Genomic DNA, 19,290 nt, shown 5'->3' on the forward strand with positions numbered 1-19,290 from the left:
GCAGAAAAGGAAAAAAGCACCGGGCCCAGATTGTGTTACACCAGCCTGTCTAAAATCCTGTGCTGACCAGCTGGCCCCCATCTTCACACGGATTTTCAACAGATCGCTGGAGCTGTGCGAAGTCCCTTCATGCTTCAAACGCTCCACCATCATCCCCATCCCTAAGAAAACCAAAATTACAGGACTAAATGACTACAGGCCTGTGGCTCTAACGTCTGTAGTCATGAAGTCATTTGAGAAACTGGTGCTGGGCCACCTGAAGGACATCACTGGGCCCTTGCTGGATCCTCTTCAGTTTGCCTACAGAGCAAACAGGTCTGTGGACGATGCAGTAAACATCGGACTGCATTATGTTCTGCAACACCTAGACATACCAGGGACTTATGTGAGGATCCTGTTTGTGGACTTCAGCTCGGCCTTCAACACGATCATCCCAAACCTCCTCCTGCCCAAACTAAATCAGCTCTCCATGCCCACCTCCATCTGTCAGTGGATCAACAGCTTCCTGACAGACAGGCAGCAGCTAGTGAGGTGGGGAAAATACACATCCAGCACCCGTACAATCAGCACCGGAGCTCCCCAGGGCTGCGTTCTCTCCCCACTGCTCTTCTCCCTGTACACTAATGATTGCACATCTAAGGACCCCTCTGTCAAGCTCCTGAAGTTTGCAGACGACACCACACTCATCGGCCTCATTCAGGACGGTGACGAGTCTGCTTACAGACAGGAGGTTAAAGAGCTGGCTGTCTGGTGCACTCTCAACAACCTGGAGCTTAACACGCTCAAAACAGTGGAAATGATCGTGGACTTCAGGAGAAACCCCCCTGCACTCCCCCCACTCACCATCATGAACAGCACTGTGACTGCAGTGGAGTCATTCAGGTTCCTGAGCACCACTACTCTCAGGACCTGGAGTGGGACATTCACATTGACTCCATTGTGAAAAAGGCCCAGCAGAGGTTGTACTTCCTTCACCAGCTGAGGAAGTTTAACCTGCCACAGGAGCTGCTGAAGCAGTTCTACTCCACCATCATTGAATCCATCCTCTGCACTTCAGTAACTGTCTGGTTCAGCTCAGCTTCTAAATCGGACCTCAGAAGACTACAGAGGGTAGTCCAGACTGCTGAGCGAATCATCGGTACAACCCTCCCTTCTATTCAAGAACTGCAGAAGAACTTACTACACTTTCCTTGTGTTTATAAACCCTGTCTGTTTAGTTCCTCCTTGTACGCTAATGATGTGAATGGAATGTTGTATCTTATGTTTGAAGATTTGTGTTGGTTGTGTAGCAGCGTTTTTCTTTCCTTTTTGTTTGTTTTGTCCCCCCCCCCTCTCGGGAATGGATATCCCAGCTGTCCAGCTCCTATGCAGGGAGCAGTCTGACCGTTCGCTGGAGGACAACATGGACTTTATCAATCTGGGGAAGCCGATCATTGAAATGGAGTCTGAGCCCCGATCAGTATCAGACCAAGCATGTGAGCTGGCTACATCGTCCGTTCCTGAGGGAGTTTTAGTGGAAATTGGGGGCTTGGAGGGAAGCCCCGCCCACACTCCCACCTCTGAGGGTGAGCTGTATTTGGTTTCTGGATATTTTGAGGAACTTATAGAAGTCTTCCAGATGGATTTAATTGCCTCTGCTGGTTCCGTCCAGCCCTAAATCTCCTGTGTTCCCTCCCAGCCTCCCTCTCCCGCCTCCTCCTAGACCAGTCAGTTCCTCAACCCCATCTCCGACGGTGCCAGTCAGTCCCGCAGCTCACCTTCAGTCAGTGCCATCTGGGCGTGATGATTCGCTGCGGGACTTCCAGTCTCCTGCACTGCCTTGGCGAGAGGATTCCCTGTCTCCGCCTCCAGCCTCCGAGCAATGGACTCAACCTCGGTCCTTCAACCCAGCGGCTCTGCCTTGGCACCTAGCTCCCTCATCTCCAACATGGCCCATCATCCCACCAGCTCCACCGTCCCTCTGGCTCCGCCTTGGTCAGTCGTCGACCATCCGCCACTTCAGGACTTCACTCCTCTGGCTTCACCTCGTCACTCCATCCCACCGGCTCTGTCAGGCTCCTCCTTCCCTCCGGCTCCACCTCCATCCCTAAGACTCCTTCAGCGCTGCCTTGGACCTCCGGATCCTTTGCTTCAGCCTGGCTCTCCATCTGCTTGGCTCCAACCTGGGCTCCTCCTCCACCATGGCTCCTCCCGCCGTCGACTTCCCCATGAGACATCATCTTGGCTGGTCTCTGGATGACCATCTGGCTTCTACTGCTCCGGCTCCTCCCTGGCTCCTACCTCCATCCACTCCACTCTGGCTCCATGCTCCTTCGTTGCCTGCCCCTTGCCTTCCCCACGCCAGCCTCCTGAACCCCCAGCCTCCCTCTGCTTGACTGTCTCTTTCAGTGTGAGGACGCATCATTCCGAGAGGTAGCGAACTGTCACGATCATGGACTTTCTGTTCCTTTGTGTTTCCCTATTTTGGTCATGTTCCATTCCTCGTTTTGTTAATTGATTAATCCCCACCTGTTTCCATTCCCCTGATTACTTTCCTTGTGTTTATAAACCCTGTCTGTTTAGTTCCTCCTTGTCAGCTATTGATGTGAATGGAATGTTATATCTTATGTTTGAAGATTTGTGTTTGTTGTGCCCTTGTCTCCCGTGATAAAGTACTCTTTTGATTTATATATTCCTTGTGCGTTTTGATTTCCATGCCAGCAGACATCTGTAATAGAAACGGACTGACTTGAAGTGTGTTAATGATCCCTTTATATCCTATCTTCAGTTCAGTGTCTGTATGCTGGAAGGTGGGTGTTTGACTGAAGAATTTTAGAATGTTAATTACATCTTTTCTGTGTGTTTCTCTTTTATCTGTTCCTCTCTCTCCTCTGGCTGCTGGGGGAGGCATGGCTGTGTTTGAGAACAAAGTCTACACAGCTCTGGGGATCAGATACATATCTGTGAATGAAAGATGAAAGGAGTTTTTGTGAGTTCACAAGCACGTGAGGGAACAAGGGATAGAGACCAAAAAAAGAAATTTAGATGCAGGAATGGAACTCATTTGTATGGGATGCCAAAAGCTAAAAGGATAAAAAATGATAAGAACCAAGAATGTATGAGGCTAGAAAAGAAACATGAAGAAATGAGTCAATGTGAATTGCAGTCTGCAGACCATTTTGACTTTAAAGAGGGAGCAAACCACCATTCCTTAGAAATGCATCAATGCAGATTATGTGTCAGTGTTTGGAGAAGGAAAAATCGTGACAAAAGAGAAAGTAAAAAGGTTTGTGGTCCTGTTATGATGGTTGGCAGAGACAGGAGGGGTCTTGAATGCTCACTAAGGCTATAAAACATTCACTGCACATTCCACAACTCTGTCTCACATGAACCATTATAAAACTGAACGAAGAGAGCATGTGCCGCCATCACACAGGCAAACACACATACTTAAACATGCAAGTAATTTTAAACCTGCCAAATTGGGCTTGTTAAATTACCTCATGAAGCACAGGAGGAACCAATCTAAGCCTGTAAACCCCCACCTCTTAATGACCCACACAGACACACACAAACCCACCTGACGTGAGGAATGACTGAAAGAAATGCAGTCATTTTTGGCCATCTATCTATCTATCACTCTAAGTTTAAGTTTAATATAACTACAATAATTCAATAACACAGTTAAATGTAATATTTATCAAATACCTAAATGTAATTTTTCTTATTTTTGAACTGTACATTATAATGTTGAGATACCTACAAATTTAAATTGAATTATTTTAAATATTAGTGTTTTTTGTTTTATTCTGGCAAACATTTTTTTTTAAATAATGAAAATAATAGATATTTTCTTATATATATTTTTATATAATATACTGTCACAGTCTTCTGTCTTTCTGTCACTGTCTTATGTTTGGTGCCATGTGCTTTGTCCTGTCTCTTTTCTTACCCCGCCTATCTTGTCACCTCATCATTGTTTTAGTTGCTACACCTATGTTTCTCCCTTGCTCTCGGACTCATTTACCTTCACACCACACACCTATCTCTCAATCACATACTCCGCTGTTGCTCATTGTCATGGACTATATATTCTCGTCTCACACACCACTCTGTCTGGCTGTATTAATTGTTGTCTGTGTATGCTGTGGTTCCTGGTACTAGTGTCTTGCTTTTCTACTGCTTCTGCCCATGTCCTGGTTATCTGTTTCTGTTTTGGTTTTGCCGTGTTGGCCTTTTGTTTCATTAAAATATATTTTCCCTGCATTTGGTCCCAGTTCGCTCACGATTCCCCCGAGGCGCCGGTGTCCGCTCACGATTTCCCTGAGGGGCCGGTGTCCGCTCACGATTCTCCCGAGGCACCGGTGTCCGATCACGATTTCCCTGAGGCGCCTGTGTCCGCTCACGATTCCCCCGAGGCGCCGGCATCTGCTCACGATTCCCCCGAGGCGCCTGCGTCCGCTCACGATTCCCCCGAGGCGGCGTCGTCCGCTCACGATTTCCCTGAGGCGCTGGTGTCTGTTCACGATTTCCCCGAGGCGCCGGTGTCCGCTCACGATTCCCCCGAGGCGCCGGCATCTGCTCACGATTCCCCCGAGGCGCCTGCGTCCACTCACGATTCCCCCGAGACGCCGGTGTCCGCTCACGATTTCCCCGAGGCGCCGGCGTCCGCTCACGATTTCCCCGAGGCGCCGGCGTCCGCTCACGATTCCCCCGAGGCGCCGGCGTCCACTCAAGATTCCCCCGAGGCGCCGGTGTCCGCTCACGATTCCCCCGAGGCGTCGGTGTCCGCTAACGATTTCCCTGAGGCGCCGGCGTCCGCTCACGATTTCCCCGAGGCGCCGGCGTCCGCTCACGATTTCCCCGAGGCGCCGGCGTCCGCTCACGATTTCCCCGAGGCGCCGGAATCTGCTCACGATTTCCCCGAGGCGCCGGCGTCCGCTCACGATTTCCCCGAGGCGCCGGTGTCTGCTCACGATTCCCATGAGGCGCCGGCGTCCGCTCAAGATTCCCCCGAGGCGCAGGTGTCCGCTCACGATTTCCCCGAGGCGCCGGCGTCCGCTCACGATTTCCCCGAGGTGCTGGCGTCTGCTCACGATTTCCCTGAGGCGACGGCGTCCACTCACGACCCTCCCGTGGCGGCAGCGTCCGCTCACGACCCTCCTGAGCAGGGTTCTAAATTAACACTTGAATAACAAAATTCATTTTGGCGGGTGTTTGGCGAAAAAACATAGAAACAAATAGAGCGTCCATCAGAAAACACAAGGAAGAAGAACGAATGGGGCCAGAGCAGAGAGCATAGACTGAAAGAGGAGGGAGTTAGCTATTAAAGAAAAAAAATTAACTTTATGAACTTTAAGATTAAACTAAATGCAGCAGTGGTTGGGACAGATTTCTGGGGGCAAAAAGAGGAACGAGGCAGGGGATGAGGATATCGACAGAGAAACAAAGAAAAGAAAATTTAATGCCAATGACTGATGGGTCATGAATGTCGTAATGCTTTTTCAGGATTGCTGCATGTAAGTTACGCGAAAGAAAAAACAAAACAAGCTATTTTGTGGTGTGAACTAATAATTTTAAATTTGAGTCAGTGTATATTTTGTTGTATGCATTGTACTTTATATGTGTTTTTCATGCCAACAATGTTAATAAAATGATCAAATGCATTCAGTGGCACTCTAATAATAATTTATGTTATTTAAAAAAAAATGGCTAGTGGAAATTCTGATTGGCTGGTAACTTTAGAAAGTTACCAGCCATATTGGCTGGTGATCAAAAAAGTTAATTAAAAACCCTGCTCCTGAGGCGTCCGCTCACAGTTCCCCTGAGGCGGAGGAGGCGGCGGCGGCCTCCACTCTCGGTTCCCTTGGAGCGATCCTATCTACCTTTTTCTCCAGGCTCTCTTCCATCACTGAATTCAATGATGAACTGCCTTTAACTATTTTGCATTATTGACACACTGTTTTCCTAATGAATGTTGTTCAGTTACTTTGACGCAATGTATTTTGTTTAAAGTGCTATATAAATAAAGGTGATTTGACTTGACTTACAGATATTACTTGTATATAATATAAATGTTATATAAGAAGATCGCAGAAACAAGTTTTTAAGAAAATAGGGTTAAAATAAATAAATAAATAGTAGATTTCTACTACTATTATATGACTAATGAGCTACTATGTAAATGATGAACATCTTTGATTAGTTTCTCTGCTCGTGAGTACAGTATATACTCCATGCTCCCACTTGTCAAACGGCCACAACTGTGCCCAATCTACAAGCTCAGAGTGCAAACGCTCTCAGGACTGTGATCATCTGATTGGCATGAAACCCCAGGATTTTGGCGCACACTTAGTGGGTGACCTCATCCCTCCCACATCTCCCAAGAGATCCTCCTCGCACCATCCGTCTTTCTTCCCTCTGTGCGGTTGTTCTATCAGTCCATCTCTCTATCACTCAATCACTGTCCTCTCTCACGTAGACAGCAATAATTATCCTCCCAAAGTCCTCTTCCTCCCCTCCGCTTCCCTTCCAGCCAATCACAAAGCAGCTTTGGGTCGCCGAACCGGGCCTCTCGCTTATACATGGCATTTCCTGTTAAAGATAGGGCCCGCCCCCCTCACTTCCTCCCCCTCAATCTTTTTCAAACAGGCTTTTGATTTCGCTCAGGGTCCTGGAATTAGGTGAACTTCCTATTGCACTTAATTGCTGTGATCTAGAAATGTCCATGTTGGGTTGTTAGAAGAAAACAGAGCAGAGGAAATACATTGACATCATTGGAGGAACCTTTAATCTAAAAATGTCTTTATTTACTCAAGTGCTGTTATTGTCAGAGAACTAAAAATTTGTAATTTTAAAGACACTATCGAGCACATATGTACATTTCATGTCACGGTTATCATGGATGCCAAGAAATGAAATAAATAAATAGTAAAACATAACAAATATAGTCTACATAACTAATTATTTATGATTATTTCTGCCCAAATTTTACTTTTTCTTTTTCATTTAATGTTTTTTTGTCTCGCAAAATAGTGCATTTTACATTTAAATTTTGTTTTAATGGTCTAATTACATTTTAATAATCAAGTAAATTTAACAAAACTTTAGCAGTTTTGTTATTCATAAAAATTTTGACAGTAATAGTGCCTTATGAATTGTGTTTTATAAAATAAATGAAACTGATCATGTGAAATTAATTATTCATTTAGTTTAACTTTAAGTGCTAAAATAACTAAAAACTAAAACTATAAAGACAGAAAACTAGGCAAAATTACTAAAATACAACAAAATCACAAACTATAAAGTGAAGATTAAAATGTAAGTGAAAGTAGAAAAAAAAAAACTAAAATCAGAAATGAAATTCTCAAAACTACATTTACAACCTATTCATCTATTCATTTATACACATCACAAAACCAGTTTCTCATTCTTTTGAACAAGTTGCGATTACTTTTGTACATTCATGCAATTCATTACGCACATGTATCTGCAGTTTTTATTTTTACACATTATTATTAGACTTTTTGTCAATTAGGCATGAATTGTGCAAGTGAATCTTGAGTAATGAAGAGAATGTAGATGATAAACCAATGATAAACCATTTCTCTGAAATAGCTCAAAGGTTCATCTTATGAATCTTCAGTTGGAAAGCATATACTGAATAGACAGAGGACAACACAAGAGTTACAAATTCTGAAAATTGACTTATTTTCATCTTTGTGCCCATATTTCCTTTTCCTTTTCTATATCACAAAAAACATTGTAAAGGATTTATTTATTTATTATTATTATTTTTGGTCAGACCACTAGTAAAAGTGTAACTGGGAATTCTATCCAGTCTCTTTCAATCAATATCCCACATAAAGTAATTTTTAAAAGTTTACTTTTGAAATGGATATATGGCATACATAAGCATATGGCATACTGTTCAATACAGTAGTTTACATCAGAACATACATCAGTTATATTGACAACATGACTAAGGAATTTGACTGTCTTATCCGAAACTATGACACAAGGACTAGTCATTCTGATGGCACTGACATGTTCATTGACACACATATTTATTTTTGAGAGATGAACTAAGGATTTTGAGCAAGAGACTGGCTTTAGCAGGTAATTCATTGTTTTGCTATTTGTACGAGTTGTTTTGAGAAATGCACTTACTGTTTTGCAAATCTCAAAGATGAATTGAGAAATGTACCAAAGCAACTGAGAAAAACTGTAATTAAACCTATTCTGTCCGAAAGAGGAAACGGTGTTTTTTATTCTGAAGATTTAGTGGAAGGACATCATCTTACGCAACTAACCACAATTTAACAAAGGTAACTCTAAAGTCACATTTACCATTATTTGGCACATTTTCACAGGGGAACAACTAGGCATTTCAACAGGAATCTTTACTCGATTGGGAATTTTGCGTGAAAGCGGAATATTTCCCAATGCCGATTTCGCAACAGGTTTGAATTGATCACGCACTTTCACAGATTTCACTAATGTGGCCCCACTATAACTACACTGTCTTCTTACGAGTTTGTTTTCATAGTGTTTCTTCCTCCAGCGCTGCTCTTCTTTTTCAGTTCTTCCCATCACTGTTGTTTATATGTGGTTGCCTACTTGAAAAACTTTGGTTACGAGGCAGGATTTGACCTCTGACCCCGTGCCCTGCTCAACCCTTGGGTGAGATGAGGGGGCAAGACCACAGTGAGGCTGCGCTGAAGCTGGGAGATGCTCATCAGGTGGCCACAACACAAGCCCTGCTCCAGCCCAGCGCTCTGGGCCTCGTAACCGCTAGTGTGCAGCTGGCCCATCTGCCCTGTTATTAAGGCCATAGAGCTAGTGTCTCTTAAAATACACATCACAGAGCAAGGACACACTGTAGTATACATTACAACACCATCAAACACTAGTGTACTGACTGCTCATGATGTTACATCTATATCCCTAACAAATGTCAAACATATAGAGGCACATCACAGTCAGTAGTTGGGACTGTCCCAGGCCCTGTCACTGCAGGGGCCCACTAAGGTACTCAAAAATACAGGGTAATTATTGGGCCCGGGGAAAGCATTACAATTTAGTTCCAGGCACCATTAATTTTACCAGCCCCTAAAAATACTTCATAGTAGATGCATTAGAGATCTTTAGAGTGTATATATTTATATCATGCATTTATATTCATAATGCATTTTTGGACATATATGTCATGTGCATGTATATACATGCTAAAATGGATGTATGTCAATACATATTGATATAAAAGACAGATATGTATATGTTGTTCTTTTTAGATTTAGGGCAATATGTGTAATATATTACATTTCTATATGGGGAGGGCAAATGTTCCGATCACATTACCAGCCAAAATCCCAGACAGCTGTCATATTGGCCAAAGCAACAAACAAACAAACAAACAAACCAAATAACACAATGCACCATACAGAGTGCAATAAAAGCTGTTAGAAGATATCAGTCGTGACACAAATAGTAATTAACTAAAGTCTTCTTTTTTTAACTATGTATTTCACTGCAATTCCTGATAAAGTTAAATGATAAACTGGTATTTTATTTACTCACCACAACCCATTTTTATTCACATTTGGCACTGGGTAAATGTACATTTTTAGACCCTTTGTACGTAACTACAAAATAAAAGCCCTAAAATGTTGCTTAGTTGAAACTAATACATATTAGTGCATTCACGGCTGGCACACAACACAATCCTCTACTCTTTTTCATTTCACTCATAATTTGGATTGTGTCCTTGAAGCAAATGCTGCTATCGTTTTTCACCATGAATCACTCAATGGGGAACCACTGGAATGTTATTTTTGATATCTTGTTGTCGTCACACGACCCATTCATACACTAAGACCTTGACACCGTGTTGTTTCTACTGTTACTGGGCTGAATTTCATTATAATGCATTTCTGGAATTCTCCGCTGTGATTCAAACATCCACATGCACATAAAACAGCCTTTAATGCTGTCCATTCACAATGCTGGCATATGCCACAATGTTGTTTTGCAAAGCTACATATGCATAGAAAAGTATCTGTTAACTATAGCTACCTCAGGCTGATAAAAGAAACAAGCATATGACTTATGCTAGTAATACCACTTCCGCAGTTAAACAATAACTCTTTCATTCATCAAAGCCTCTGGTCAGATCTGGCCTGCCTGTAAGTGAGAGTTCAGAGTTACAATCAAACTACTTTAACATAGATTTTGTTTTATAAAATGAATATATCCTGCCCTGGATGCTGATTGGTCCGTAAGGGTTATATTGATGAGACAATCTAGAGAGTCCTTATGGCTAAATGTTTCCACCGCTGTGGTCATGGCATGAAAACATTGTTAAATCAATTTTAGGAAAAATATTTTATATAAAATGTTTTTATATAATCTGACTTTCTATTTGTGCAATACAGTGAATGTGGTCTGATTTATATTAAGGACAGTTAAGTACATGATTCATTTACAACACAAAAAACATTGCTTTCATTTTTTTTTTTGCCGAATAATGAAATCATTTTCAATTCATTTAATTCACTATCCTTTTGTGAATTTAAATGTATGAAAAAAGGATTGTGGGGTTATTTTAGACCAAATCTTCACATTAAATCCAATTAAAAATTAAACAGCATTATTATTTTGAACTAAAACTAATAATAGTAGTATAATAATAGTAAAATTGTTTACATTAATTGAAATACAGTGGAAACACTTGAAGTAATAGAATTACTCAAACTAAAATAAAAAGTATATAAAAGCTAAATAGAAAATATAAAAACTAATACAAATTATAAAAGCTCAAAATTACCAAAACTTTAACTAAAAATGAAAAAAGTTGAAGTACTAAGACTGAAATAAAAATAAATGAGAGGTGAATAGAAATATAAAATAGAAATATATAATAACAAAAAAATGACAAGCACAAAATTACTAAAACTGAGAAATAAAATTAATGAAAGCTGAAAACCAAAAAAAAAGACAAACACTTAAAAAAAGGAAAACTGAACATTTGAAAATAAAATGAAAGCTAATTGAAATGTTAATAAATATTGTAATAGTACAAAAATAAAGTAACACTGAAAGTCCAAATATTTAACATAAAATAACATGAAATGTCACAATATATAATATAAAAATAACACTGAAAATAAATAGCTAAATATAAATCAGCATTCCATGCCCACTACACGAATGTAACATGATGCACTTTTGAGCAAAACTAAATATTTAATGAGTAAAATATGTTAGGCTATGTGACGCGATTGGAGGGGCGGGTGACGTGATGAGACAGTTATTACATTCTGATGGAAGATTAGAAAGACAAACATTTCTTCTTTAGAAAACTGACTATGAACAGATGAATGGTGCACGATAAGAGTAGGAATGTGTATTATGCAAACAGGGTCCATACCAACTCAAATAATATTCACTTGTATGTAAACGGCCTTTCATACAAAACAAAAATCTCTCTTCTGTGACAAGCCAAATACTTAAAATAACTGTAATATTCTATTTAGAGCTGATAAGGTGTGAATAAAGCTTTCATTGAGTGTTATTATATGATGTAGTCGTGACGGCAGGAGTGCTGGACTCACCCTGGGCCACAGACGGTCAGTAGAGGTGACTGAAAGAGCCTCCTCCGTCGACTGAGCCTCAGCAGTGGGGCTTTCCCTGAGATCACTGGGGCCTCCAGAGGGACAGTTCATAATCATGTACTCCGCATCCTCTGCTAAACATAAAACACACACATCATCATTTATTTAAACAGACATGAGCCCAAACCCCAAAGTGAAGCAATAAACTGTGGTATGAAGAGGTTAGCCATTCATAACATGGGCATTTACATATAAAAGTCCTTTCAGTAATGTGATGTTTTTTATATTTAAGGGGTTATATGAGAATAACAGTCTTTGAATTGAACATCTGTCCCTCTCAAACTCTCTGTGACCCTGCACTGACTCTCTGTATCCTATAAACGCTCTCAGTTCAGCTCAGCGTCTATAGCCGCAGGTGGATCTCCAACAGTTATTGAAAAACATATAAAACATGACAGCTGTGTCCGAGTTGTGCTGCAGCACTAGTGCACAGAAGGGATGTTTAACAAAAGTGCACTCTTTGTATGGTGGAGTTTAAATGCAAATAAAGATCAACAAAACTGTAAAATACCAGCTAAAAATAAAACAAGCTGTCTAAAAAGGAACTAAAAAACAAGTGCAGTAGCAATGCATCATTTTAATCAATAAACATGTTAACATTACTTATTTACACTACCTTTCAGATCGTATGTACTTTTATATATTATATACTTTGAATACTTTTTCCACACTTGGTCACACTTTTTCGACTTATCCAAACTAAGACTTTTGCCTTAAGCTTCTAATTTGCTGTTTATTAATAGTTAGTAAGGTAGTTGTTAAGTTTAGGTATTGGGTAGCATTAGGGATGCATAATATAGTCATCCAGAATATGTGCTTTAAGTACTAATAAACGGCCAATATGAGAGTTAATAGAGTTAATAGAAAGAATTAGTCCCTATACTAAATTCATACCAAACACTTTTACTCAGCGAAGACTAAATTAACTTAAACTGAGATTAAAATGAATAAACGGGACAGTAAAGACATGTATGTGGTGGATTCTTATTTGAAATAAATGCTGTTCTTTTGAACTTTCTATTCATCAAAGTATCCCGAAAAAAAAATTAATCATAGTTTTCACAAAAATAAGCAGCACAACTGTTTTCAGCATTGATAATAATCAGAAATGTTTCTTGAGCAGCTAAACAGTATATTTAATGATTTCTGAAGGACTATGCGACACTGAAGTCTGGTGTAAGGGCCGTTTCATAGTCAACGCATCTGTACGCATACGCGTCCCTGAGGCTACGCATCGTTACGCTTCGGCCGTCATTATGCGTCAGTGCGTAGCCAAATGTGTCGTCCAAGTTTTTGATACGCGACGCGCCGATTCACGCAATACTATGCGTTGTCGGTGGGGGCGACATTGCAAGTATTGTACATTAATTCAAGTATATTGTGTTTACAGAAGAAGAAGGTTTGAATACAATGGCGGGCGAAGAGGAAAAATTATGCGAACTTATACGTATTCATCCACATTTATACGATAGTTCATCAGCAACAGAATACACTCCTCTTCAGTTTCCATTGTGATCTGAATATCACGCGACCCGACTCTACTAATATCACCCGACTCTACTACCCCCTGTTGCGTGAGCGGTGTATTGCATACACGCATCACCCGTGACGCTTGCGTTCACTGTTTAGATTATGAAAGGGAGCGCGTCGCTCGTGTTGCTTGCTCGCGTTTCTCGCGTTGATTATGAAACGGCCCTAATGATGCTGAAAATACAGCTTTGCATCACTGGAATAAATTACATTTGAGTATATATGAAAATAGAAAACAGTTATTTGACATTGTTATAATAGTTTATAATATTATGGTTTGAATGGATCTTTGATCTAATAAATAGTAAGCAAACTTCAAAAACATTAAAAAAAAATCTCACAAGCAGTGCATATTTACATATACAATTTACAAATTACAAACAATTTACTTTATATAATAAAGCGGTCACCTGGTGTGTCCTTGTTGTCCTGTAGTTTATATAGCAGCTCTGAGATGGATTTTTTCTGGACCTGAGCGATATAACTGAGATTCTCACTGTCCAGAACCAGCAAGAAGGCCTGCAGGTCTGAAACCAGCTGAGCCAGCACTGCAAAATCACAGAAAACAGACCTATGTATCAATACGCACAATTAAAACGTTTCACATTTACACTCCTTGATACGCACATCCCATATTTTCTCTCAAGCTCTTCACTGACACTGTTTATAATTACTTAATGTTTATTTACAATGTGATTATTTTAAATTGCAAGTAATATTTTGACAATTATATAACAGGCTTTCATTTTTTTTAAAGTCTCTGCCTGCAACTTCTGAAATTCAACTCACAAAAACAGATGAGGGCATGATGAAAAGTTTCCAAAAAATGATTTTAATTTATTTAAAAAAGGCAGAAAGTTGAAGCTTTCCCTATAAGTAATGTAGTAAAAAAAAAAATACACATGTAAAAACTGTAAAAATATACATATATACATACACACACACACACACACACACACACACACATATATATAACCTGACTAACCTGTAATAGCTACCACTAAGTGTCTCCAGGAGCGATCTGTGTTCAATTTATTAAACCACAAAAGTAAATAGCCATGCTTATTGAATTAGGTGAGATTTTCAATCATCTCTTCAGGACACTGATATTATGACAGAAGCAGAGGACTCCTAAACTGCTGATTGATTTGCTCTCTCAGCTGAATAAGTGCTGCGTCATGCTGCTTTCTATCAGTTATGGTAAAGTGACTTTATAACAAGGTTAGAGTGTATTCCTGCAGCCCAACCATCCATCACATTAGACTCGTGTCCACACAAACATCACACACGCTGAGGCTGTACCTTTACTGCCTCAGCGTGAAGGTTTAATCAACACATTTCTACCATTGTAGCAAACGCCTGCAGATTTTCAATCCTGCTGTGACATAAAGGTGGAAAAGTGGCCTTTACCTGTTTTATAATGGTTTAAAGTGAGGCCTGCTCCCTGTCTTGCTCTTATTATGCTGGCTATAGACAAACAGGCCACTGTTCAATCTCTTACCATAGTAAACATACAGAGACTCCACACACTGTGTATATTACACACACACACACGCACACACACACACACACACACACACATCTGTGGGCTTTTGGGCTGCAGTCAATCTTCTCTCACTCTTTCTCACACATCATTTAACGCTCTCTCCCAGCCGGTTTCTCAAAGTCCTCGCTGTTTGCTCAGATGAGCATCACTATTATTATTGCTCATATATAAGTTGACACCAAGTCTAGGCATTTAAATTCAGCACACTTACTCTGCGCTATAGAGACTTGAGCCATCTCTAGAGACCAAACTATCAAACATTAAAAAAGCATCTTTTTATGTTATATTCCATGTGAAAAAGAAGGTTGTTTTCAGGTAAGTGCACTTAAAGAGAGATGTTTTCATGACTATAACACTCTCAAGTACACTTTAAAAAGTACACTTTGTAATAATGTCAAATTAAAAGTGCTGTCACTTTAAATAGGATTTTTCTAAATAAACGTGTTGTCAAACACATATAAAGTGCTTCATCATAATTTTAACTGAAGTGTATTTTGATAATATTTAAATATATGACTTACAGTAAAAGTTTCAACAGAAATTTAGCAGTTACATAATTCAAAGTAATTAAAATAATTATGAAATGACATATAGAAAAGATGCATAGAGTGAAATTACATATAGAAGATATATAGTAAAGAAGTCCTGATTGAGTTCAAAAAGCAAGGTCAACCAATTGCACTTTTGTAAAACATGGTAAAATGATCTTTTTTTTTTTTTTTTTACAAGGGTATCTTCAGATTAAAACATTTTTTAAATCATAATGTCAGACATTACTGGTCTGTCCTAATATGTAGGATCTCTCTTTGATGACCTCTACACAGGCCAGCTGTTGTTATAGAGCTGAATGGACCTTTGAGAGATCTCTGTAGGGAAGCACATAAAGACCTGTATGACGGGTCTGAAACACATGGGTACTGTTATTTCACTACTCCTTTAAAAATGGGTTGAGTCCTGATCTGTCAGCGCTGAGGCCATCTACTGCACACGCGAGCATACTAAATGCTTAAACAGCAAATTTATTTACCATTTAACACTTCTCTTTGTAGGAAAAAGTCTGACCACAAAATGTTGACAATTCAAAAATTGTCAAAAATCACATTAGCGATTCCTTTTACAAGATAACTGGATTTGTAGCAAAGCTCATTAAGAAGATAGCATTATGATAGCCCTGATGAAAAAAAAAACAATAGAAACCATCACATAAATGTTTATGGTTTCCACTACAAATACCATTACATACCGTCAACTTATAACCATTAAAACCACTCAAAATTGTTTGTTTTGGGACATATTCCAATAGGATTGAGTGGTTTTAACATATCAAAAATAGAAGGCAACCAAATACCAGTAAAGACCAACAGGCCCCATTGCAGTTTCCATAAAAACCAGTACAATTTCCATTATAACCAAACAAATATAGTACTTCTATGATGGTTTTATTTTTTGTTTGTTTCAGCAGGGACAATAGCAGGCTAACTGGCTAATAATTCGCTAAGCTAGAACACAAATGAGATAATGTTATGTTAGGTAGCTAATTAAAGGGATAGTTCCCCCAAAACTGAACATTCTATGTTTATCTGCTTACCCCTAGGACATCCAGTCCATCCAAAGTCACCTACATTCAGATGTAGGTGACTTTGTTTCTTCAGTAGAACTACAAACTGAGATTTTTAAGTCAAACAGTTGCAATCCGTCAGTCTTATAATGTAAGTGGATGGGAATCACGGCTAAAACATAGAATTATATATATATATATATATATATATATATATATATATATATATATATATATATATATATATATATATTAGGGGTGTAACGGTTCACAAAATTCACGGTTCGGTTCGATACGATACACTGATGTCACGGTTCGGTTCGGTTCGGTTCGATACGTTTTAGATACAGCAAAATGTAAAAACATCTCAACTTTTCAGAATGCCGCAAGCGCACCGCGGGTCATGTGACAAGAACTAACCAATCAGCTTCATCCTTTCCCATAACAACGTTGAAAACTCAGCCAAGATGAAGGAACAGCTGATTATAGTTGTATATGGATTGCAATTTTGAAATAAATTTAGTAGCAGAGCTACTGCAAGCGATTTTTAGAGCTGCAAATCCATTTATCCTTCGCTGAAATTTCCGCGTCTCATGGAGAGAGCACGTCATTGTTGCTTAGCAAAGACAGACGCCTCATGAGCGCTTCTGCCCGAGCGCTTTGGAAAGGAGGAGAAAGACGCGCTTAGCGTTTTCCATGCGTTTTTAGGAGCGATATGTGAACGGACCCTAAGGCGCTCGCTCACTCAGCACGCGCTGAAGGCTCATTGCAAAATGTCTAATGCATTTAACAGACCAGAAATATAAGATCCTAAAATAACCAACAGGTCTGGTGTTTGGGTGCACTTTGGATTCCCTGTAAGCTATAATACTGGTGTCTAAATGCTGCAGGGATAGTTTGTTGCGTGCATGTTTCTCCTTTTTTTCGTCTTTTCCCAGATACTGACACAATAAGGTGATGTCGGCGTAAATGAGTTGACATGTTTCAAGTATTCACGCTGGTGTTTTTTTTTTTTTTAAAGCAATGAAGCAACCGCGCGAAGCCCTCACTATATAGGATTTTAGAAAGAATGCAGAGCACTAGTGTAGTGTGCAAACTTACCACAGTGTGGATTTCAGAAAGTGTGCAAAGACTTCACGTGCACACTTACCATAACATGGATTTACAAATAATGTTCTAAGGAGGGGCTCTCATGTCACTCTGATCGAGCAGCTCATAGATGGAATCATGCATTCTCAAACAATATGTTTGAGAGTCATCTTCTTTTTCTAGTCTGTTAAACGCATTGGCCATTTTGCAACGAGCCTTCAGCGCGTACTGAGTGAGCGAGCGCCTGACTGAGTCATAACATAACATAAACATAAGTTGGTGTTTTTTTCTTCTTCGGGAGTGTCAGGGGCATTGCCTGTTACGTCGTTTGGGTTATTGGGCTACCTTGTTGAACGCATATCATTATATTTCTCTTTTTTTTTTTCAAATATAATTAATTAGTCCAACGAACCGTTCGGTATGCATAATGCGTACCGCGTACCGAACCGAAAGCGTCGTACCGAACGGTTCAATACGAATACGCGTATCGTTACACCCCTAATATATATATATATATATATATATATATATATATATTTTTTTTTTTTACCTCCGATTCGCTTATTGTCCGAACTGTTAGAACCCTCCTGAGCGCTGATGTACATTCTCAGCAGCAGGAGCAGTGTTGCCAGATTGGAAATGTCCAAGTATCGTACCAGAAGTTCAAAATTATCGTATTTGGAAGAAAATTATCGTACACGAGGCAAAAGAGTTTTTTATCTATTCTAAACCAACAACATTTTGACACGACCTGCAAATTACCACAACAGATAACACGGCGAATTGTTGGACGGAAGCAGTGAGACAAAATACTATCGCCATTATTTTCAGTGACTGTCTGCATTGCGGCGCATATTAAAACATATCAAAATGATTTTTAACACTTGCTTTGTCGCGTCCAGTGAAGAAGGAATTTAGCTGTTGCTGCGTGGTGCAGTTAACTCCACATCTGAGCTGCTGTCACCGGAAGAATGTGTGTTGCCAGATGTTGAAGGGGTTCTTGCTGTCATGGACCGCAACTAGTGCTCGTTGGCTTTAAAGCAGGGCACTCTCCTGCATTCTTAACACACCCTGAGGTGCACATGAACGCATTTAGAGTGTCTGTAATGAGCCGATTTCGTGTATGAGTAAGGAAGCCCTATGACTGCAACTACCATGATTTAAATTTGAATAAATTCTGAAATTATCGTACATTATGTGATTTTTTTCATTATTGATCATTCATCGTACAGAGGTAAAAATTATCATAAAAAACCCAGTAATTATCGTACGTCTGGCAACACTGAGCAGGAGCATGAGGCATCTTCTTCTTGTTATATTGTGGATCACGGACTTATAAATGCATTACTGCCACCTATCTCTTAAGTGGACCATTGACACTCCTAATTTAGATTGTAAATAGAGTGTCAATGGTCCATTTGAGAGATAGGTGGTGGTAATGCACTTATATGTCTGCGATCTGCCATGAAGCAAGAAGAAGAAGCCTCCTCACACACCTGCTGTTGAGAGCGCACTCAGGAGGATGAGGATGAGGATGAGGATGAGACAGACTGGAGGTTTTGTGTCTTTACACATCACTGTATCGTCAAGAGCCGCAGGGTTTAACTTGGTTTTGTTTGTGTAAGTTTTTGTTTTATTGTATGTTTTAGCTGTGTTTCCCATCCACTTACATTATAAGACTGATAGACTGCAACGGTTTGAGTTAAAAATCTCAGTTTGTGATGTACTGAAGAAACTATGTCATATATATATTGGATCCCCTGGGGGTAAGCAGATAAACATCACATTTTAATTTTTGGGAGAACTATCCCTTTAACCGGCTAACAGTAAAGTAATTCAGTCAAAATTGCAAAGGGCCAGAGAGAGAAGAAAACTGTAAACGTGGCTCCTTATCCGAGGCCGAGCTTTTATCATCT

General features: G+C 39.9%; 1 protein-coding gene across 4 annotated transcripts in view; it reads right to left on the minus strand.

Annotated features, from left to right (window-relative positions):
• Nucleotides 1-19,290, minus strand: part of LOC113107338 (actin filament-associated protein 1-like 2) — a 46,131-nt gene that overhangs the window by 17,035 nt on the left and 9,806 nt on the right. The window contains exons 2-3 of one of the 4 annotated variants that reach the window (XM_026269765.1): nt 13,592-13,729; nt 11,592-11,722 (exon numbers count right to left, since the gene is read on the minus strand). In XM_026269765.1, coding sequence (XP_026125550.1) covers nt 11,592-11,722; nt 13,592-13,729 — 269 coding nt within the window. Of the gene's footprint in view, nt 1-2,827; nt 2,946-11,591; nt 11,726-13,591; nt 13,730-19,290 lie in introns of those variants that run through there. The other 3 variants (XM_026269764.1, XM_026269767.1, XM_026269768.1) reach the window with 3 other exon arrangements.

The sequence above is a fragment of the Carassius auratus genome, chromosome 8 (genome assembly GCF_003368295.1).
Source record: "Carassius auratus strain Wakin chromosome 8, ASM336829v1, whole genome shotgun sequence".
NCBI classification, from domain to species: Eukaryota; Metazoa; Chordata; class Actinopteri; order Cypriniformes; family Cyprinidae; genus Carassius; species Carassius auratus.